Raw genomic sequence first — 22690 nt, forward strand, 5'->3', positions numbered from 1 at the left:
ACACAGCGAGCGCCCCCCTCGGGTGCACGCGCGCGCTCAGCTCGGGACTACCAAGTTGAGCATCTAGAGCTAGTCAGGAACCCTTCCCCCCCACCTCCACCCGGCAGAACCACGCCCCTCGGAGCCCCGCCCCGGACGTGCTGCAAGGCCCCCCCCCCCCCGGCCCACCTACACTCCCCCCCCCCCCGCGGCGCGGGCCAATGGCGGCGGTCCTATAAAAAGGCCGCTCCGCGCGCTCTCCCGCAAGAAGCTGAGGATCTCTTGTGGGTTGCTTTTCTAGACTACCGGGTCCCAAGATCGCCAGGTTGTGGAGGTCCGGCGGGAGACGCATAGTCACAGCAAGCCCGTTCCCCGCCTCGCAGCAAGCACAGCTAGAGCCTCGAGCGCACCGCGGCCATGGAGCCCAGCAGCAAGGTGAGTGGCGGGGCTGTGCGCCCCGGGAGGGGACATGCTGCGGAGCGCTGGGGTCCGGGGGGCGCCCGTGCGAGGCCCCGCTTCCCCACGCGGCTGGGGCGGGGGCCGCGGATCAGGGGCCCTGGCGCCGCACGTCGCGCACGACCTCGGCGGCTCCTCCCGCGCGGGGGAGGGGGCCGGAACGCGGCGCCCATTGGCTAAGAGGGCCGAGCCCCCAGCCGGGCCCCGGCTAGGCGCGGAGGAGGCGGGACCCGCCTGGAGCCCGCGCCGCGCCCGGAACCCGGGCCTTGGGGGTGGCCGGGAGGAGAAGGCACTTCCTCCAGGCCAGGGTCGGGAGACGGCGTGCTCCCGGCACACCTCGATGCGCAGTCCTCCAGGGATGAGGGGCTTTTTCCGGGGCAAGCCACTGTGTAGATAGGATGGGTCTCTCATCACCTGTGAACAGGCTTGCCCTGCAGTGAGCCGATTTACTGAACCCCTCCTGGGTGTGCGACATTGTTTCTTTTCTGCCGTGCCTTTGCTTTGTGTAGAGTTTGTTTTAGTCGCTTAAAAAAAAAAAAACCATTTGGATATTCTCGTTTTAGTCTATAGGAAGGGACAAGGATGCGCACCTTCCGCGACCTCCGCCCTTCCTGCCCCCATTTCCTTTTTAAAGCTAAGAGCAGCGTGAACGTGAGCTAAATCCCGGGTTCCTTTACTGGGGAGTGGAGGGCTTTGGCTTTTGGTGTGACCAAGCAAAGTTCCAGTTGGCTTCCGATGGTCATACTGGCGCCACGGTGATAGGGTATAACCAGGTAAAAATACAAAAAATTGAAAGACGGAAGCCTGAAGTCTTTCAGAAGCTACTTTAAAACTCCGAACTTTGGTTTCTCCACTTAGAGCTTTTCTCCCTGACTTCTTCAAATGCAAGCCTGTGTTACCCTCTGTAGTGCCAGGCCTGGATTGATCCGTCTGTCTTTGTTTCTTTCTTTTCTTTCTTTCTTTCTTTTTTAGAGACAGGGTTTCTCTGTGTAGCCGTGGCTGTCCTGGACTCACTTTGTAGACCAGGCTGGCCTCGAATTCACATCGATCCACCTGCCTCTGCCTCCCGTGAGCCACCACGCCCGGCCGATCCGTCTTTCAAAAGTCCTTGCATTTTGTTTTTGTTTTGGAAACAGTCTCACTATGCAGCCCTGGCTGTCCTAGAACTCTTATGTAGTCCAGGCTGACCTCAAACGCAGAGATCCTGCCTCTGCTTCCTGAGCGCTGTAAAGCCCGGCACCTCAGCATTCCGCCTGGATATATCTTTCTTGAGTGGATAAGGTGACTATTCTGAGTGCAGAAGAGTGAAGGTGAAAATCGACGGGTGATTGATCACCTGGCTCATGGCTAAACTACCTCTCGGTGCCCTTCTGTGTGTCTCTTCACCAGGAACACACAGAAGGGAAGTAAGTTTCCTCAAATCACACAGTTCCTAACGTCTGGGCTGCGTTCACTGTCCCTTTTCACTCGTGTTTTGAATTGTGAGCAGCAGGAAGAGTTCACTTAACTTCTGGGGCAGCCCTTGTGGCGTCTGGAGTAAACGCTGCCACTGGCAGGGGGATGGATGGATTCACCCCTACCGGCTCCGTCTATAACTTATGCAGAATACCTTTTTCCCTGTGGTTTATCTCTGTAATGATAAATTTGTGTTCTTGCACTGTTACGCCAATAGAATCTGATCCCCTCACCCCCCACCCTCACTCCTACCCCCACCCCCACCCCCGTACACACACAGGTTTCTCTGTAGTCCTCCCTGGATGTCCTGGAACTCAGAGATCCGACTGCCTCTGTCTTCCTGTAACTCTGAAAGCACAAGAGAGCAGTTGCCGTAGTTTTTTGTTTTGTTTTGTTTTGTTTTTGAGACAGCGTCTCTACAGAGCACTGGCTGTCCTGGAACTTACTATGTAGACCAACAGATCAGACTGACTTTGAACTCCCGCCTGCCTCTGCCTCCCAGTGCTGGGATTGAAGGCGTGCGCCACTATACCCAGATTAGGTCCTTTTTCATTATCTTGTGTACTTTCTGGGAGGAAAAAAAAGCCCTAACCTTTGCAGACTGCTGATTTCTCCAATCAGGGCAACAAGCCTTTTGGGTTGTGTATTAAAACCTAGTCCTGGAAAGCTGTTTAAATGTCCATCGTCAAGTCACATCACGTCTCAGGTGCGCTCCTGTAGTAAGGAGCTTAACTTGAGTAGGAAGTAGGGCGGGGCATGTGGAAGCTCCTGACCGGCAGGGGCTGAGCTCCTCCCGGCTCCACCTTTTGTAGCCATCCACGGCTGGCCTAGTGCACATCTAGTCCCCGTGGTCCTTTGCTTTACGGGTCAGTCTCTGCGCTCAACGGAAGACTATTTAAAAACCACAGGGTTCTTCGGGATCCAGTGGTAGAAGGACATAAGTATCTGAGGTTCACAGTGAGGTTTTCAATTCTCACTTAGCTCAATTGCCTCACTTGCAGAAGACAGCAGTTTTAATCATTAGACAGTAGCATTTAGTGTTAGGGGTGGAGCGCGGAGGCCTAGAGAGATGGCTGAACAGAGAGAGGCACTTTACCTGCTGGGCATGAGGATCTTTGTTCATCCCTGGCACTCACATGGTAGGAACAAAGCTGATTCCTGCAAGTTGTCCTCTGGCCTTCATATGCACATTGGCATGTGTCACTCCCCACTCTACACAAATAAGTAAGCAAATGTAATTTTAAAGTTAAAAAAAAAGGAAAGGAAAAGGAAAAAGAGCCAGGCAGGTATGCAAATGAATCTCTGAGTTTGAGGCTGACCTTGTCTATATAGCGAGTTGCAGGCTTGTAGCTATGGCCATAGTAAGACCCATCCCTAACTACATTTGGAAAGGGTGGACCCAAAACACGTGTGCCCACTCCTGTGGACGCTCCATAAGCCTGCCTTGTTTCCTTGAATCCCTGTGACACGCTGGGCCATGAGTAACCTTCTGCCTCAGGTGAAGCCTGCATTCTAGCAGCATGTGCTTTTAGGGGGCCGGGATGCGTGCTGAGCTTTGAGAGTTGCTCAGAGAAGTCATTAAAACTCTTCACTGGTCAGGAGTCTGGTGTGTATAGACCGCATGGTCGGGGGTGGGGTGGGGTGGGGGAGCCAGGACAGAGTGCCAGGCCCAGAGCTAAGCCAGCTACTGTGGCTGCCTGCCCTGCCTTAGGCTTCTGGTTGAGGTCCGCACAGTGCCAGGCAGAGGCACAGCTCTGTGGCGGAGCCCTTGCCTAACACGTGCCAGGGTTTACAACTTCACTGTGACGGAAGTGGGAGAGTCCGTGCAATGATGGCCTTAAAGCTCAGAGAAAAGTGACTTCAGAAAGTTTATGAGCTAAGCTCCCCCCCCGCCCCCAAATATGCTGCCAGCCTTTGCACGTAGCATGAAGATAAAGGGAACTCATCAGGAAGAGACCTTCTGGCCATAGGGGCCAGTGGACTTTGAAGATTTGAGGTGTTTTATTGTGCTGGCAGACACCCCCACCCGCAGTCCCATGTTCTGTGCCATCTTCCACCCATCTCAAAGCAGAAGTCTTTAGGCTCCAGGACTTCCAAGCCGTTTCTGGGTACAGTGAGAATCTGAGGTTTGCATTGGGTCTAAATGGACCTTTGGAAGCTTCTGTGAGGAAGCCTCCGTCTCTGTCTCTGGTAGTTGCGGTTAAGACTGTCCTCTTGCCCTCTATCAGGGTGGTGGCTATTGTAAGTAAAAAGAACCCCCTTTTTCGCACCATCTTAGAGACACAAATAATGTCAACAGGCCCAAGATGATTCCTGTTCAGTGTCCACCCTCTGGTTCCCCCTTACTTTCCTTTCCTGGCTGGGTCAGCCCCCAAATCCCCGTGTAATCAGCTTGTGACTTGAGGGAGCGCAGCTTTGCCGGGTGCCTCCTGGTCACAGGGTGTTGGTGCCCAGAGCTCTGCTCCAGCACCAAGGGTACAAACATCAAGCCCCTCCTCCCCCCTCCCCCAGACTGGCAGAGCTGTTCCCCTGGAACAAAGGGGAAACTGTACAACATTGGCCTGGGGCCTGCAGCCTCACCCCCTCACCTCTCTCCTGGGCACAGAGGTGACAAAGCCATTCAGTCTAGCAACCACTGTCCTAGGATGGCAGAGGCCAGGAAAGCTCAGAGAGCTTGTGTCCAGACTGGCCTAGCCTAAAACAAATCTCCAATTGTTACCTCCCTCCCAGGGAGAGGTGGAACAGAGCCTGAGGCTCTGTCATTCGGCCACCAAGCCTGGCAGAAGCTTTAGGCAGGAACGTTGAGGTTTTTGCAGTAACTGAGCCAGGGCCTTCTGGGCCTTGAACCTGGTGGTTCTTGCTTACCCCAAGGCTTTGACATCCAGACAAGGCAGACCGTTCTTACCAGGCCCCAGATGACACATCTGCCCAAATTGCTTAGTCCATAGCTCATGCCCTCTGTCTTGAAATTGAGAGCGCGCTTGGAAGGGCTACTCCGAAATTGCTTTCTTACCTTGTCAGACATCCCTAGCCTATGATCACAATCTTTTGTGGATCAGCCACACTGAAGTGTGCTAGGTGTGAGCCACCCTGTGTAGAGCCATGAAGACTGTTAGCTCTCTGGTCTGCTTTCACAGCAGACTGTGTGGGGGGGTGGGGGATGTCTAGTGTCTGCTGGAGGAGGGATGGGGAGCCTCGCTAAAGGGAAGCAAGAAACAGTACCTCTTAACTTTCCTTCAGCATCAAGCCGTAAACTACGGCTATCGTCCTGACCTGAGCCATGGCTTCCTGCTCAGCTCTCCTGGTATGTGACTCTAAGTGGCCCTCCAGTGTACCAGAGCAACTCTTCAGGGTCCTGACCCATGTCCATGATGCTCTAGGCCCACCTCACCTCCCTATCACAGCCTTGGGTGTGGCCGGTGGTGGCCATGTCAGTCACATGGCTAGTTTGGACCAGCTCCCTGGAGAGTAGTGTGCTAGCTGCTGAAGAGATTTCCGTCAGCCCGAATGTGGGCCTTAGTATCCGGTTAGCCAGCTTTGCCTTCTGAGTTGGGGGCTGCATCGTTGTGCGGGCACTGCACTGTGTAAGAACAGCGACCGCCTTCACCCACACATTTGGCTTCTGGTCTCAACACCACCTTTATTCTCTCCATGAAGAGCCCTTCCGACCTCAACAGCCAGAGTACGATTCTAGGACCTCTTCACTCCCTATTAGTGTGTCATGCCCACAGGCAGTTGCATCTCAGTACCCGATCTTGTGAGTTAGTCTGCTCTGTTGGCCCTGTCCTTACCCCCACTCACCTTATGTCACAGTCAACTAGGCCCACATCTTGCCTGACCACCATAATGTCATTTTTCTCTCCTCTAAACATTTACTTGCAAGAGCTGACCTGGCCATAAATCTGGGCGCAGTGTCTCTCAGCTAAGTAAAACCCTCAGCTAGAATGCTGCACTGGGGGATTACCATCCCCCCAACACTTCTGAAGACTGTGCTAGGCCTGCCAGGCCCTGGGGTGGTGTCCAGTAAAATTCCCAGATGTGACTAGAAAATAAAATTGGAGTTTCAGAAAACACAGAAGAAGTAGTGGAGTAAACTAGATACCCACAAAAGTAAAAGAACAAATACATCTTTTCTCCCAGTTTTCACAGTAGTGTTTACTCCCGAGGCTTCTTTTGTGTATGTGTATACACATGTCCTTGGGTGCAGAATTGGTGTGATGGCTCACACTTCTGTGTTGTGTAGCCCGTCCCGTTGGCCAACCCAAAATGAATACTTCAGTGCCCTGCACAGTTAAGGTATTGGCACCTAGCAACTCAGGGGCCTTCAGGGTTGAGGTCTACATCCCAGGTATCCTTGCACAAATCACTGTCTTCCTCACACAATATAATTATACCTGTGGGTTTTGGTTTGGTTTGGTTTTTGGTTTTTTTTTTCCTTTCCAGCATATGCAGATGTTTTGCATTCTTTTCAACAGCTGCATAGTATTCCATTACAGGCATGTTTCGCTGTGCCCTTGCACTTTTATATATACTGCACATCTATACTTTCTCCACGCAGGACATTACACATTCCTGTTCGGCTCTAGCTGTCAACCGAAATATCAAGTTACACAGGCAGGGATTTGCTTCAGTATATAACCGAATCCCCGTTCACTCAGGTAGCCCTGGGAGCGTGTGCTCAGACAGTCTTCACTCAGCAGTGTCTTAGGAAAACCTCACAGAGAATGGAAGATGTAGGGGAAAGGATTTTCATAAGGTCACAAAAGCGGTGGAGATGGGACTTAAACTTGCTGAGAGTGACAGCGACCTTTGTCTATGCCCAGTCTTAATCAAATTAATTTTCTCTGTTGAATTGGTGCCAGTGCACCACTGGATACACCTGAGGGGTGTCAGCTTCTTTAGGGTCCCTTTATTCACCCCAGGTCTACTCCCACAGGCCAAGGAGGTAGTAGATTGCTCCTCGTGGGAAGAACACTCCCCTCCAGCTACTTACGGATGGTTTTGCCTGAAAGGCGTTGACAATCCAGCATCGCTCAGGCATTGACTTTGCATCCAGCAGCTCAAGGAGCTACAGTCCAGGCAGACAGGGTTTCTATAAAGAGGACAGCAAATATTGCTGGCTTTGTGGCAAGATCTATCTGCCCTAGCTTGCCTCAACCACAGCTGAACCTCTATAGCACAGAAGCCCCAAATAGGTACTCAGATGGGTGATCTTATTAATTAACAGTCACAGAAATTCTAATTTAATGTAGCCTTCATGTATTCACCTCCCTTAGAAATGCAAAGTCCATTCTTAGCTGGTAGGTGGCATCTCTAGTCCCTTAGCCCAGGCAGGGTGATTACTCCAAGCCAAGGTTGGCTGACAATCACCCCTGAGTTGGCTGACAAACTCCAGGAAAAATGACCAAAAGTTTCTCAGGCTTTGGCTGCTGGTTTCAGAATTGACAAGACCTAGAGAGGCGCAGGAATGGAATTTGACCTACATAGAAAGCTACATAGATAGCATGTTTCCTTCAGAAACCAGTACTGGGAAGTAGGGGAGAGAACCTGACCAGGAAGGGCCAGGGCGTGTCGTACCAGAGGCCCTGCTCCGCCCCCACTTGAGGCTTCAGAGGAAGTCCTGCACCCCAGGGTAGGAGCCTTTCCCTCTCTGAGCCTTCCACAGTGAAGTACAGTGGGTCCCTGGTGGCTAAGTCAGGATGTGAACAGCCCCTGGCAGGGTGCCTGGCACCGGTACTGCTAAGTGCCCACCTCCCGCTCCTGCCCCTTTTAAAGACCCACCTGCCTCTAGGGCCACCCCAGAGTGCCCAAGAGGCAGTCATGTGAGTCTTAACATCACTAGAAGGCTTTAAGGAAACTGATTCAAGAGCAGTCAGGGCCTAAGGTCACTTGAATATCGGTGTTCTGGGATCAGACCATCACTCATAAGATTCAGGCGGCTTGAAGGAATCCGGGTGAAACAGCCCTCTGGGAGTTCAGAGAAACTCGGGTCCTACCGCTGGCTTTTTTGTTTCCTGAGTAACCAGTAACCAGGGCCCCTCTTCTTCAACCTCACCTTTCTTATTGATCAAGTGAAGATGGCACACGGCTCTACAGTATCTCAGGATGTTTTGTTTTTTAAACACCCAGAACTTTATTCAAATGCATCCTGAAAAGAAATATATGTAATAAGCAAATGAGTAAAAGGGGCTAAACTTCCTTCCTGCTTCCTAGGGCTAAAATCCTGAGTGGTCCCTGCTCTGGCACACCCCAAGACCATTCAGGAAGCAGCAGAATAAGACAGAGTGACGTCTAAGTGGAGACTCTCCTCCCACAAGGAACATCCTGCCTCTGCCTCCTAGTAGTGGTGCCACGTGCCCTCCCACCCTCTGCCAATATTGACTGAGAGCCCGATGCAAGGCAAGCCAGGCAGGAAGGGCACAGAGGTGGGGCTAAAAGGCCAGGGATCAGAGGGCATTATATTATACACTGTGGCCTGGGCGATTTGTATCCCAGCAAATGGGGGAAGAAAGGTCCCCAAGCTAACACTTCACCAGTTGCTTCCTGGGCTGGGGAGGAGCGGGACATGGAAGACCGACCTTCTTGTATGCTAAGGCCTGAGCGCAGGTGTTTGCTAACTGAGAGCCTGTGGAGCACCTAAGGGATTTGAACTCTGTACACCTGACTTAAGGTCTCCCGTATCCATGTGGGCATGCCACAGAGGCTGGGGGAGGGGACCAGTCGTTTCCACTTCCCGGCTCTGATGTTCTAGCATGCATTAGGGTTTCATTCTGTAAAACGTAAGTGGCATGAGTTTTATCCAAACAGTAAATTGAGAGGTGACTCTTTGTGGGTGTTCCCTTTCTTTCCCTCCCCGGGTATTATTCTGCTGCAAAGACCACACCAACCAGGTTCCCATCTCCAAGTCCCCAGTTGATGGCAGGTAGATATATTAAAGCCAGAGACTGTAGAGAAAACGTCAGGAACAGCTTGGAAGAATGTGGAATATTCTAGAAGGTAGCTTTATCCTCAGGTGAGGCTTGCACCCCTTCTCTAATTCACCACCATCACGTCAGCCTGGTAAAAATAAGCACATGTTGAGTTTATGGATTCTATTTTTTTTTTTAAACATTTATTTATTATGCATACAGTGCTGAAGAGGGCATCAGATCACATTATAGATGGTTGTGAGCCACCATGTGGTTGCTGGGAATTGAACTCATAACCTCTGAAAGAGCAATCACTGCTCTTAACCACCGAGCCATCTCTCCAGCCCATGGATTCCAATTTCATCTGCAGGCTAATGGGAGCAGATGGACAGTGGTGGCCCAGGTGAGGGTGGCTGCCTGTCCTTACCTCATTCAGCAAGCACTTGTTGACTGAGATTTCCCACTAATGTGGAATTTGATAGTGACCCTTTAAGGAAGAGCGGTTCCTGTTTCCTCAGAGGTAGGGGCTGCCTCAGATGCTAACAACAAGGTGAAAGGAAGTGGTCGGCTGTGTCTAGGGCTTATCCCCTTTGACTCCTAAGTCAGCAGTGCTCAAGCAGGGTATGGTAAGTGGTGTGGGCCAGGGTGGGGAGGGCTCTGGGGCAGGTGAAAGACCTCAGGGCCTTGTACCTACCGAGGGGCTCTTCCCCTGCAGTTTGTACTGAGCCTCGCTAAACCCTCATTTTCTTAACCTGGCTCTATCAGCCGTCTCTGTTTCTGCCACTGCACATACTGTTCCGTCTACCTGGAATGTAGTCTTGCCACGTTTTCCCACTTGGCAGACTGCGCATTCGTCCTTCAAGCTGATTTCAATGCCACCTGCTGGGAATTGAGTTTGATTGCCCCCAGGACAAAATTAGAAGTGTGTCCCTCCAGGGATTCCTCAGGTCCCCAAAGCACCTTTTCTGAAATCCAGTGGCCATGGGTGCTCACTGGGTCTGCCTCGCTCGACACCGGTGCTCACTTGACTGCTAGCCATCGCCTTAGCATTAGGCAGGTCTTCTTGACCTTGACCTGCCAATGGCAAAGCCCCTTAGAGAGAGGTTTGTCTTTGTTTTCCGGCAGTTCTCTTCTCCCTACCTGTTGAATAGGGAGGGCCTTAAGGGAGACATAGGCCTAGGATCTCAGGCATTGGAGACAGACTTAATGGAAGACAGGGCCACCTCGCCTACCCTCCATCGCTGTAGTTTCTACTCACACTCCATCTGCATAATTTTTTGACAAGTCTGTATTATTTTTCTCTTATTATTTTTGACTAAGTTTGTTACTTTTTATTATAAGTTATATAAAATTGTGGGTTTTATAAAAGTGGGGAAATGGTCAGAATTCAAGAACCCGCCAAAGGCCCTGAAGTCTCCTTTTTACCTTGCCTCTTGCCAGCACCCAGGACCCCCAGTGTTCATTATTATCTAGGCCAACTCAGAGCTACTCGCCTCAGCTTCCCAAGTGCCGGGATGACAGGAGTAGGCCATCACACTCGACCTTCATTATCCTTCTTGTACATGCTTTTAAGTGGCTTTCATATTTGTCCCTCCAATTGTTTTGTTTTGTTTCATATCAAAGGTGGCGTTCAATATGAATACTGCTTAAGCTTGCTTAAAACTTGCCATCGTAACATGGAGAGGGTCACAAACCAATACATCCTGATACATTCTTTACATATTCCATTACATTGCTATGCCACACCTCACTAAATCCTAGGTGTGTGCTAACTTCATATCTGTTCTAGTGTACTAGAAAAATGCATATCTGCATACCATAAGCAGCACACCTGAACAACCCTGAGCATGTCACTCACCAGATAGCCCAGCACATGGTGGGGCTCAGCTGTCACCACTGAGCCTGCCATTGATGTTTATCACAGTCACTTAAGTCCCAGTGGTCACCTGATGACCCTTGGCTTGGCTATGGCTCACCAGAAGCTTGTCATGTGCTCACCGGCCACTCACCCTGCGCCTGGAGACTCCCTAGAGAGCTGGAAGACAGGAGATCTGAGAGGCCATGCCTTTGATTAGCTCACAGAGGATGGAAGTTGGAGGAAAGCCCCCAAAGTCAAGGATGAATTCGCTCGCAAGGTCAGCCAAGGAGAAACAGGCAGACAGACCAGTAGAAGGCAGGCTCCAACATTCTGAGCTGCGCACTGGAGCAGACGCAGCCCTTCCTCCTCCTCAGACTGATGTGAGAACTAGCTTTGGCAAGCCTGTCCTGCAGCCTTCTGGAAAATGAAAAGACTAGGAACGTGTCTGCTCAAAGGCCATGCCCAGCTCTATCTAGCAATCTAGACGTCAGCACTGCTTCTGGGTACTGAGGGGGAAATGCGCCCAGAGACCCACACAAGGCCGAAGCCCAGCTAATGCCATCCCCCACCACCCTACATCCTCACCTGGCTCTGGACCTGCAGCTACTGTGTGGGTGTTCTGCACCTGCAGATGCTGGCTTTTTTTTTTTTTTTTTTTTTTTTTTTTTTTTTGCATGTCTCCCCAACTCTATTTTCCCACAGCCAGGTAAGGGCCCGCCTAGTGTCACATTTCTTGGCTTCCTCATTTGAAGAGCTGAAGAGAGTCCTTTACTTTTGTGTATCCAGGTGGACACCTCAGTGTGTGTCACCTCTATGTAAGCAGGCCCTTTTCACCTACTGGCCTCATCCCTTCCTGCTGCTTCCAACCCTTTGCCCCTTAGAAACTCTTTGGTTTAGCACTTAGTCATCTCAGGTCACGTACTGTTTGCATCATATTTCTGGTTGGTGCGTTATCTAGTACAAGAAACCCTGAAATGAAAGTACATGCTTTGCCGGGAGGGGGGGAGGGCGTTGGTGTGAGGAGCACTGAATGGGAGACTCCAGAGCCCTGAGTTTCAACCCTGCTGCTGCTGCAGACACCTGAGTATATCAGGTCTTTGGTCTCTTGCTCCGAGCTCTCAGAGCTTGGTTTCCTGCCCCATGAAGGGTAGGAAGGCTGGGGAAGGGCAGGGTCATATCTCCAGGAACAATGTCATTGTCCCCATTTTTGCAGACAGGCACATCAAGGGTGGGGAGGCCGTGGGGCATGGAGAGCCAGCCAGGCCTGCTGGCGTTCCCATGGGCTAGACTCCAGCCATCGCCCTTGGCTTCGCTCCACAGCCTTTCCTTCCCATCTGCGCTGGCCCTTTCCTTTAGTTTGGCCTCCCTGACATGGGAGGGAGGGTCGCTTCCTGGTCCTCCCAGAGTCTGGGGCTACCTGAGGTGTGAGCATCACTCTACCTGGGGAATGAGACTTTGGAAAACCAAAGCTCTATAACTGCATAGAGAAAGCCCTAATTCCTCTCTCCTCAGAGATAAGTCTAGAAGTCAGCTGGGCAGGTTCGGGCACCTGAGGCCAGGAAGTAGCCAGGTTTCCTGGGAGAGGGACAGGTGTGTTGCCAGGATTCAGGCCAGGCATCTGAACATGGGAACCTGCCAGCATTGACTTTGTACTCTGGGCCCAGACATGCCTGTAACCCTGTGATTTCTTCCTCTGCAGAAGGTGACGGGCCGCCTCATGCTGGCCGTGGGAGGGGCAGTGCTCGGATCCCTGCAGTTTGGCTATAACACTGGTGTTATCAACGCCCCTCAGAAGGTAAGTGCTATACTACCCTACCGATATATACCGTCACCCCCACATACTCATGGTGCCTCCTGGGTGTCGACCATCGACATCAACAAACCATCTTCTCATGGCCACAGAATGCTGGGATCTTGGTAGGCCGCCTTAACTAGTTTCCCCAAGCAGCACACTTACAATGATCGGTATAGCGGGGTTTCATTTACATGGTATTTGGGGCTCCCGGCAATGGGGAAACAGTTAGAGAGCAGGAAGCTTTCCCCAGTGCCACTGAAGTAGTCAGACAGAGCTGGTATCTGATGCCACCCTGTTGTGCAGTCTTTATGTTCTCACATCCATCCCATCATCCCAAGTGTGCCCCTACTTGCCCTCTGTGTGCCTAGACTGGAGAGGGCTCTGGCAACCGTCTGGGAGATGAGGAAAAGGGCTTAGGAGCGGAAATGACGATCCACAGCCCCTCCTTCCTCTACACTAGGCATTTTGCATGTGTTTATGGGGCTGGGTGGCGATTTCTATTTTATAGTCCCGGAAACCCGAGGCCCAGGCTGATGAGATGACCCATGGGCCCAAGGTCACACTCTAGAGAATGGTGGCACCAGAAGCCAAGCTGTGTGTTTCCATAGCCTAGGGCTGCCTTCCTAACCTACACTCTCCTGTCACTTTAACAATTCAGACTTCCACAGGGATCACAAAGTGGAAGTATATAGGACTCCTGCCAGACCCATGCTCACTACCTGGGCTGCTGAGACCAGACGGTGAGTGTGAGTGGCTGTCAGGACCAGGGGCCTAGCTCGGGCACCAGACTGTGAGGAATCAGCTGGGCTTCTTCCAAGTAGGCAGAGCTTGGCTGTCTGTAGGGCCACGCCTGATGCTGGGGAACAGTTCACTAGGAAGGCTTGGCTGCTGAGTCACGCTGAGCTGCAGCAGCCCTGATGGGATTTTTCCAGGATCTAACATGGCCACTGTGAGACCATGCTTAGAACAATCCCAAACCCTGGTTTTACTAAGTATTTAGAACAGCTCCTACCAAGGTGTGTGCTTTGAAGCCGGCTCTTTGTAGGAATCCGAGCAGACGGAAAGCCTATAAGATAAGATAGGAGGAGATAGGCAGATGAGCTTGCAATACATTGAGGGTTCCTAGGCACCCCAGATTCAGGTTTAGGATGCTTGAGGAAGCTCCTTAACCGTTTCTGATGATGGGTAGCCGGCATTGGAAAGTACTGGGTTGAGCAATGTCTTAACTGTGGTCACAGTGAGCTACTGACGTAATCAAAGACTCTAAAGGCAGGATAGAGGAAGAGTTTTACCCCAAAACAGACAAGGTGAAGTGAGCAGGGGCCTGCAGGGGAGGCAGTAAGAGTCACAGAGAGAGCCACATCCTTTGGGAAGGATGAACATGGTGGCATGTCAGGAAGGTAGACTGGAGGGGAAGTGAGGAGTTCGCAGCAAGCCAGAACTGGGCTCCTGTGTGGAGCAGCCTGGATCTGCAGCATAGCCAACCTCCGGTTGCCATGGTACATCCAGATGGGCAGGTGGAGGCTGGGCATCATGAGGCCCGTCAAGCCCATGAAGAGGACAGGCCTGGTCAGATCCTGGAGTGATGGGATGGATCTGAGTTATGAGCTGGGGTCAGAGACATTCACAGACTAGTGTCAGAAGAACAAATGCTGGATGCTGGAGAGAGTCAGAGTACAAGATGCCTGCCACCAAGCCTGACCACCTGAGTTTAGCCCCTAGGACTCATATGGTAAAAGACAAGAACAGATTCCTACAAGTTGTCCTCTGATCACCACACACATGCCAGAGTATACATGTACCCTCCCCCACAGATAAGTGGGTTTTTGTTTGTTTGTTTTTTAATCTTGGAAGGAGAGTTAGACAGGATTTAGTCAAAATCATTTCAGGATGAGGACATAAGGGAGAGTGGTTCAAAAATGGCTTTTACACTTCTGGTTCAGGGGAGGAGCTAGTAGGTGTGAGATGCCAGGGGTCAGTTTGTAGGCGTGAGGTGGGCAGGGACCAGGGTTTGTCAGCCACCTAGGTGGACAGAGGTGCTCATGCAACTGAATGGGCAAGCGAGCGAGCGATGGCCGCTGCTATCCAAATGGGCATTGGGGGAAGATCCGGGAAGTAAAGGCAGCAAAGCTCAGCTCCTGAAGACATTCCCAGTGACAGATGGACAGGAGCTGACATCGAGAGCCAGCCAGTGATGTGAGGAGTGGGGGCCAGAGGCTCAAGAGCTCCAGGGCCTTGGCTACATGGCAAGTCTGAGGCCAGTATGGTCTCCAAAGATCCTGTCTCCAAAACAGCCAAAATAAGATATAGAACCCAAAAGCCAGAACTTTGCACGGTCAAAGGAAGACCTGGGGTTTTGAAGGACGAGGATCTGTCCGGTTCATTCTCCTGATTGTGTCTTCGTGCCTAGAACAGTGCTTGTCACAGTAGTAGGCACACACTCAGCAGCAAGCAGATGCGGTGAAAGAGTTGACCAGACACTCAGAGCTGGGCTGGTCATCCCCACACTGCTTAGTGTGGAAACGGCAGTGGCAGCTTTGTGGCTGCCAAGGCCAGCGATGGCAGTGTGCGTAGAAGTCTCTTTGCATTAGTTTGAAGAGGAAAAAGGAGACAGAAACACTAGATACTAGGCCTTCCCAGGAGACTGGGGAAAAAGAGAGAAGAGACAGAAAGAAAGAAGAGGTCACAGTGGCTGCAGGGCTTGCATAAGGTTGGGGTTTGTGTCAGGAGTTTTGTTTTTATTCCAGACTTCCTTTCTGAATACATTGTAAGGCATCAGTAGAGGAGGAGAGGGAACCGCTCAGGGAGCCTGTAGGAGGCAGCTGCTGGGCAGGAGCTTGGGAGACTGCTCTTGCCAAAGAGGGAGGGGCAAGATACTTCTGAAGGTGTGATCAAAGCGGGGAGGAGTCTGTCTGCCTTGGAGGTTCCCTGGCTAGGAAGGAACAGTGGGACAGAAGCGACCAGAATTGCTGACTGTGGTGTCAGAGGACAGGTTAGCCCCACAAAAGTGCATTTATGAGAGCAGTCAGGGACACCTGTCCAAAGGTCACCTCAGGAGCCAGTCTTGAGAATGACCCTGGTAGAGTGACCCTTCTGAGCCAAACACAGCGGCGTTCACGTGTCCATTTCTACACTTTGCAGACATTTCTCCTAAGCCTGGCTGGAGTTTTCCCATGCAGGTAGCCAATTATCATAGGAAAAGAGGATGAAAGGACGCGAGAGTGAAACACGAAAGTGTGGCTCCCCTGGCAAGGATGAAAGGACGCGAGAGTGAAACACGAAAGTGTGGCTCCCCTGGCGTATAGCGCCATACTTGGATACAATTGAATTCATTGCCCAAGGAAGGCACAGTCCAATTCTGCCAGCACTGGCCTTCAACAAGGACTGTTGAATCCACTTGGCCAGACCCTGCCCTCTGCAGCAAGGAGATGGGCTGTGAACACAAAAGCCATCCCATCTAGAGAGGATGGGAGAGACCTCTTAGAAAAGGGAGCATGCTTGGGGATCTGTGAGGGGCAGGTTTCAGGGTCCTCCCACCCCCCGCATGCACTGAAATCTTGGACACTCACAACCCCATATGGAATATAGCGCGGCACTGCCCAAGCCTGCTCGCATCCTTCCTCTCACGCGCTTATCCCTGCATTACCTGCATCTGAGACCACATCAGTGCTGTTGTCAGTAGTTGCCTATTGCTTAGGGATTAAAGACAGAACAGTGTGTCTATGATCAGCACAAATATTTATGTTCACCAGCTGGTCGGACCCACAGATTTTAAGAAAAGAGGCTACAGGAGACCAGACAGACCTCATGAAGGATTTGGCAGCCCACTCAGACTTGGCCCCACAGCAAGTAGAGCCAGATGCCCAGACTAAAAGTGTGCAGGGCCGTGGCCATGGACAGGGCTCCCCTGCCGTGGAATCTGTCCATCTGCACCCAGTGCTCCCACTTCTCAGTCTGTTCCCTGTCCTTGCCCTCGTGAGTAGACATTCCTCCACTCATCCAAAGCAGGAGGTGGTTCTTTGCCATAAAACAGGCCTGAAAGGCTTCTGCCGGAAGTGGCAATTAATTGTGATAGTATCTTAAATGTTTATATAGCACCTGCCCTCAAATTACCTCCTTTCCCTGCACCTTGTAAGCCTGGCAAGCAAGACTAGACTGACTTCCTTTTTGTGGGTTGAGGAAAGCAAGGCTGGCTGGCAAAAGGCACCCGGGAGAGTGAAAGGCTGAGCTGGGGTAGAGTGGGATGGGGTGGGGGATGGGTTTGGGCATTGGCCCTGGTCACCCCAAATCATGGTGGAAACAGTGAGCTTGGCTCCAGAGGGAGCCAGTAACTGCACAGTGACACCCTGGGCCGACCTATTCAGTGGTTCTCTCCCTTTGATGAGGAGCAGGACCAGGCACCTCTGAGGAAGAAAGGCATCCGTGGAACCCTGCGCCTGTTGGGAGGGACCTTAAGGCTCAGCCCTTCTGTTTGGCAAGGGAGGATCCTGGGCTACAGAGGAAGTAAGGCCTTGCCTCAAGTGACCTGGCTTGGCCAGTGACAATGACCTGAGTTGGGCCTGCTTCCCACCCTCAGCCCAGGGCCCCTGTGGCTGAGCTGACACCAAGCCTCTCCTTACCTCTGTGGGGGTACAAACGGCCTTAGTGTGACCCATCGCCACACACCCTTACAGCTTATTTCTTTTCCTGTACATATTCTAAGTGCTTTAGAAAACGGTTATTCGGTTCTCATGATAACCTCCCCAAGTAGGCACCATAACCCCCATTTTCTAAGAAACAAGCACAGAGATGTGGAGAGTCTTTACCAAGGACACACAGCCAGCACAGAGCAGAGCTGGGCTTTGAATCCAATGAGTCAGGTTCTGTTCTGTGCTCAACCTCTGTGGGAGACTGGCACTGAGAAACAGGTGGCATCTAAACACATCCTCCCTCTCCCTTTCTCCTTTCTCCCTCCCTTTACCCCCTCCTCTCCCAGGCTGGCCTTGAACTCTTGCCTCTGGACCCTTTCTCACACTTACCACACCTCTGGCCCACTGTGCTCTGAGCACAGAGCTGAGTCAGGCCCGGTCATGTTCAGAGACACCTCAAAAGCTTCCCACACAGTGCTTACACAATCCCTCATGCCCTCACGGCTTCCCGCTGTCACAGCCCCATTATTGCCAGCCCCCTTTGTCCCCTGCACCCAGCACCAGGGGCACGTGGCTCAGACCATGTTGAAGTTTGATCTACATCACAGCTGTCCGAGGACGGTGACAGAATCATGGACAGGCACAGTGTGAGCAGAGACCCTAGGGCAGTTGGCCCTAACAATGTTTCTCAACCATAGCGCCACAGGTACTCTAGACTAGACTGTTCTTTGGTATTTATTGTGATGGACTGTCTTATATTCAGTAGGATTCCAAAAGCTGTGTGACAGCAGGCATTGTAGTCATGACATGTCCTCTGAGGGAGGGGCAGGTCACCCTTGTTTGAAAACCATTCTGATGGAAGGGGAGGAGTGCTGCTGGCTAGGGGGACTTCCCAGAGGGGAACTGCATTCCCTGAGAGATGATCAGATAGAAGGGAGAGAGCACTTTGAGATGTACAGTGTCACTGTCTGCCCAAAAAGGATGTGAGTCACAGGGCTAGTAAAAGCCGCCCTTCTGACATGGCTCTGGCTGCTGCAGCTGCCAGTGAGGCGAAAGTCTGTATCTTACGTGGAAAGCTCCAGAGGGCTCTGGTGGGCTGTGGAGCAGGGAATCACAAGCCAGGGCAGAGGCCTGCAGATGAGGAGAAAGGCCAGTTCCGGGTCCTCTGAAGCCCCCTGGGTGGTCTGATGCAGCTTCTGGCTTTAACCTGAGCCTCTTCCAGGCTTCAGAGAGGGGGGCCCCTGGGGATGCAGTGGGTGGGACTGTGTCCAGCCCTACCTGCAGCATCTGGCCCTGGGTTCACAGCTGACCCTTGGGTGTAGCTGCATTGTTTCAGAGACCTAAGCTCCGAGGGGAAGAGAGGTTCAGGGGCCTTTGTTCTGAGCAAGGTGAGAGGCTGGGGGTGTAGGGGTCAAGGCCAGGCTGAGGGACTGAGCTGGGACAGTCTGACCTTTTCCTCCATGTGAGAGCAGTGGGAAGGCTGTGGGCCTCTCAGAAGGGCCATATCCCTTCATCCACACAGACCATAGGGGAAAGCCCTCAGGGGACATTGCTGGGCCGTGAGAGAAGATTCCCGCCTGGAAGTGGAACGGTCAAGGGTGGGTGCTGAGCACAGCCAGAGCTTCGCACACATGCCTCTGTGGAGACTCCTAGGGCAGGTCAGCAGGGTAACCAAGCTAGCCAGCACCCCACATGTATAGAGCCTGTGAGCCAAAATGGGGTGCTCATTTCTAAAGGGTTGAAAGAAAAGCAAGTGACAGGCTGTATGTTGCTTCAGCCATTTATATAATAATGTTTTCTATCACAGCTCTGGATCGCTTTGCCTTGCAAGCTCCCCAAAACAGGCACCTCCCACTCCTTGAGGCGGAGAGCCTCTTTCTCAGAAACCGAGGAACCTGCAACTTCTGCTCTCTGGGGCCACAGAACCATTAGGATTCCTGAGCCAGCCGCCCCCCCCATCCCCCACTCCCCGACCCCCCCACCCAAGTTCCTTCAGGTTCTTCCTGCTGTGCAGTCCCTATGGTAGTCATCTGTCCTTGGCAGTGTCAGCTGGGAACCTGTCTCAGATGCTGCTCTGTAGCTTAGGTATTTTTTGTCTGAGTCCTTTGGGGATTCTGATTGTTTTTGCTGTTCCGGTGCTCGAACCTTAGAGTGCCTGGTACATGCTGAGTTAGCACACGCTAGCCCCCTCTTGGTTCTCTCAGAAAGGTGCCTTCTCTCTTAGAGAGCAGCAGTGACATCAGTAACGGCTTTTTCTGTGTGCAGGCTACATGTTCTGCCTCACGTCCCTTCACAGACAGCGCCCTGCCACCACAGAGAGGAAGCAAGTACTTCCTCTCTAAAGAGCAGACGTGCTCACCTACAGTTGCCTGGGCCTGGTAGAGTGTGGCCTTTGCGATTCCCAGGATGCCCTTGGGCATGAACAGCTCCCTCACCCCCACCCCAGAGGAGCAGCCTGGTGAGTTATAGCTTTTTTTCTGGCAGCCCAGGGACCTCAGCTGCACAGGGCCAGGGTGCGTCCCATGTGAGTGAGGTCAAGGAAGCCTCTGAACTAACAAAGCATCGCTAAGACCTCAGCTCCGGCGACAGGCTAACTCCACAATTTCAGCTGACTAGAACCCTCCCTAGCTCGCCAACAGGAGCCCATGAAGAAATGGTTTCACTTTTTGTTTTTGTTTGTTTGTTTGTTTGTGTGGAGGGTGTTTTGCCTGCATGTATGTCTGTACCACATGATCACAGAGGCTAGAAAAGAGTATTAGATGGCATTGCAGATGGTCGTGAGCTGCCATTGGATGCTGGGAACAGAACCTGGATCTTCTGCAAGAGCAGCAAGTGCTGAGCCACCTCTCCAGCACCCCCGGCTTTACATTTTAAAAGGAGTATATGAAAAGCAAGTGAGAGCTTTGTGTGGTTCTAGACCCTTCCATTAGGCCTACTCAGTCCAAACTGTTGTCTGTTCCTACTCTAGGTCAGTTTGTTTCAAATGATCCCAACACAAGAGGAGTAAAGGAGTGCTAGCTTGTTGTCCCTGTAAAAGGCGTGGCTTTGGGGGTGAAAGACAGCAACAGAACATAGGATGGACCTAAGAGAAGACTGATCAGGAGACACTTTCAGCAGGCCTAGGATGGCTAGGTAGGGAGAGTGGCAGCAGCTCCTGCTCCTCACCTCAAGCCCCAGGCAGGGCTGAGGATGCTGCCCCATGGGATCCTGGGAGGGCAGTAGTCAGCACACTCTCCCTGGGGGACACCCCTCTCCCAGATGGATGCTGAGGAGCTTTTCCCCATATAGAAAGAATTCTTAGGATTCTCTGGGCACTCTTTCCTGAGCCAGTGTCAGCTTGGAGCCCCATGTAGACCTCACAAAAGGAGTCTCCAACAGTAGCAGGACTGGGAAGCCAGTAGCTTCTTCCCAGACAGTATTCCCAATTCTGATAGGAAGCCGACTGGCCAGCCTTGAGTGTGGGGCCATGCTGAAGTAGAGGAAGCTGGTTGCCTACGCTTCTTCCGAGGGCTCAGCAGCCTAGGGGAGCTGCTAGGAGAGTGAGTTTTGCCTCACTCCCAGCAACTCAGGCTGGGAACTTAACCTGGGTGTGGGAGAGCTTAGGGCTACCTCATCACTTTGCTGCCTCTGTCCCGGCATTGTGAGGAGAGCTAATGACCTGAGCTGTGGGGAAGAGAAGTTCAGAATTTGTCCTTCAGTTCACAGAAGCAGCTTAAGTCTTAGCTGACTTACTCTCAGCACAGATCCACCATGTGCACGCAGTTCAAATGAGCTCCGTTAACTGACGTCAAACATTCTTTTTTATCAGTTGCGATGGCACATGCCTTTAGTGCTAAGAACTCAGGAGGCAGAGGTAAACGGCATCCACGTAGAGAATTTCAGGACAGCCAGAGCTATGTAGAACGGGCCTGCCTCCAAAAATTTTTTTATTTATTCTTTATGTGTGAGTGTTTCGCCTGCAAGGACATATTTCCCCTTAAATTCCACTTGTGGCTCAGCTTGGTCACCCTGAGTGACCAAAAGGAAAGAGTTCCCACTAGTTCCCAGTGGGCGCTGGAGAAGCAACTGTCGTTTATCTATACGGCTCCCTTACTCAGAACAGTGTGTTCTCCACAGGGCCTGATAAACAGGGCCTCCCATTCCAGCGGTTCTCTGGGGTGTGTATCCCTTGAAGAACACAAGCACTTTGTTTTGTTTGCCGGAGTTGGACCAAGGGCTTCTAGGAAGAGAGCCCAAGACCCTTTGGGTTTTAGGAAGAGAGCCTTTGACTCAAGGTGTCCCTACCACTGGCTCTGGCCCCTCACCTCAGGGAAGACAAATGCCTGGGAGTCTGGAAATCTCTGGGCTGGCTCTCAGAGGCAGGAGCAACAGTGGGAGGGGAGGGGAGGGGAGGTAAGGTGCAGAAGATATCAATCAAAGCAGCAGTCAGTGTTGAATTGTAACAGGAAAGTATAGTCAGACTTTGACAATGGTTTTCACTGAATTGGGGCCAGTACCGTGTGGTTGGTACCATGAATGTGTGTCCTGAATTCCTTTTAGCTCTGTAGAGGAAGCAGTCATGTACCACATGAAGACCTTTCAGTGACAGGCTGTGCGTGCAGAGTGGCCACCCTGTAGTACCATAACAGCCAGGAAGTCACTTGGTGGTTGAGCATATGACCAGCTTGTGCAAGGCCCCGAGTTTATCCTCGGCATCAGAAAACAAACCCATATAGAAAATACTCCTGTGGTCTAGCAACATTAGCATAATAGCACTAATCATAGGTCTTGAACGTGCCCACGAAGCTGCCAGTCATAAGGTTTAGCCTAGGGCTGGGGCTGTAGCTCAGTGGTAGAGGCCTTGTCTAGTATACCCAGGACCCCCAGTTTGGCCTACACTGCAGCAGAAAGAAAGTGTTTACCACAAACAGTGAACAGTTCCATATATGGCGATGACAATAGGGGCTGGAGAGATGGCCCAGTAGGGGTGCAAAGCATGGTTGCTCTTACAGAGAACCTAGGTTTAGCTCTCAGCACCCATGCCAGGTAGCTGCCAACTTCCTATAACTCCAGCCCCAGGGGATCTGACACCCTCTTCTGGCCCACATGAGCATCCGCACTCAGATGCACATACCCACATACAGATATGCACATACACATAATTTAAAGTAAGTTTTTTTAAAAAATTATAAAATGATACTAGAGGTAGCTCTTATTAGCTTTTGACTGTTTCTTTAATCAGAATTTCACAGTGAGTCCCTTTTACATACTAGAAGAGCCTGCCTGGTTGTGCAGCAGCAGCAGAGCGTGTCTCGTGTTTTCTATCACCTCTTAGCTGCATCAAGACCCCCTGGATGACCCACACTGTTTAGGCGTATTCTAAATGCACGCTGGTGTTGGCACAATGGAATCACATAGTAACATGTTTCCCAGAGTGGGTCTCCATGAAGTGACATATGATGGAAATGCTGACGGCGGTGGTAGAGGGGACCCAGTTAGAGCTCAGGGCTGCAGTGCCGTGTCCACATCAGCCTGGGCAAAGGAGACCCGTGAACAATCAGAAGTTTATTGTTTCTACTCAGATCTAGGGTCTGCCCCTGCACTGTCTGGCTTTCCCGTATACAGCAGGTGC

The 22690-nt window shown here is 51.8% G+C and overlaps 1 protein-coding gene across 1 annotated transcript in view; it reads left to right on the forward strand.

Moving 5' to 3' along the window:
* The first annotated feature begins 219 nt into the window (after positions 1-219).
* Positions 220-22690, forward strand: part of Slc2a1 (solute carrier family 2 member 1) — a 28225-nt gene continuing 5754 nt past the window's right edge. Inside the window, exons 1-2 of the mRNA XM_051171224.1 lie at positions 220-414; positions 12356-12451. Of these exons, the coding sequence (XP_051027181.1) occupies positions 397-414; positions 12356-12451 (114 nt within the window). The 5' untranslated portion in view covers positions 220-396. The remainder of the gene's footprint in view (positions 415-12355; positions 12452-22690) is intronic.

This window comes from Acomys russatus, chromosome 29 (genome assembly GCF_903995435.1).
Source record: "Acomys russatus chromosome 29, mAcoRus1.1, whole genome shotgun sequence".
Classification (NCBI taxonomy): Eukaryota; Metazoa; Chordata; class Mammalia; order Rodentia; family Muridae; genus Acomys; species Acomys russatus.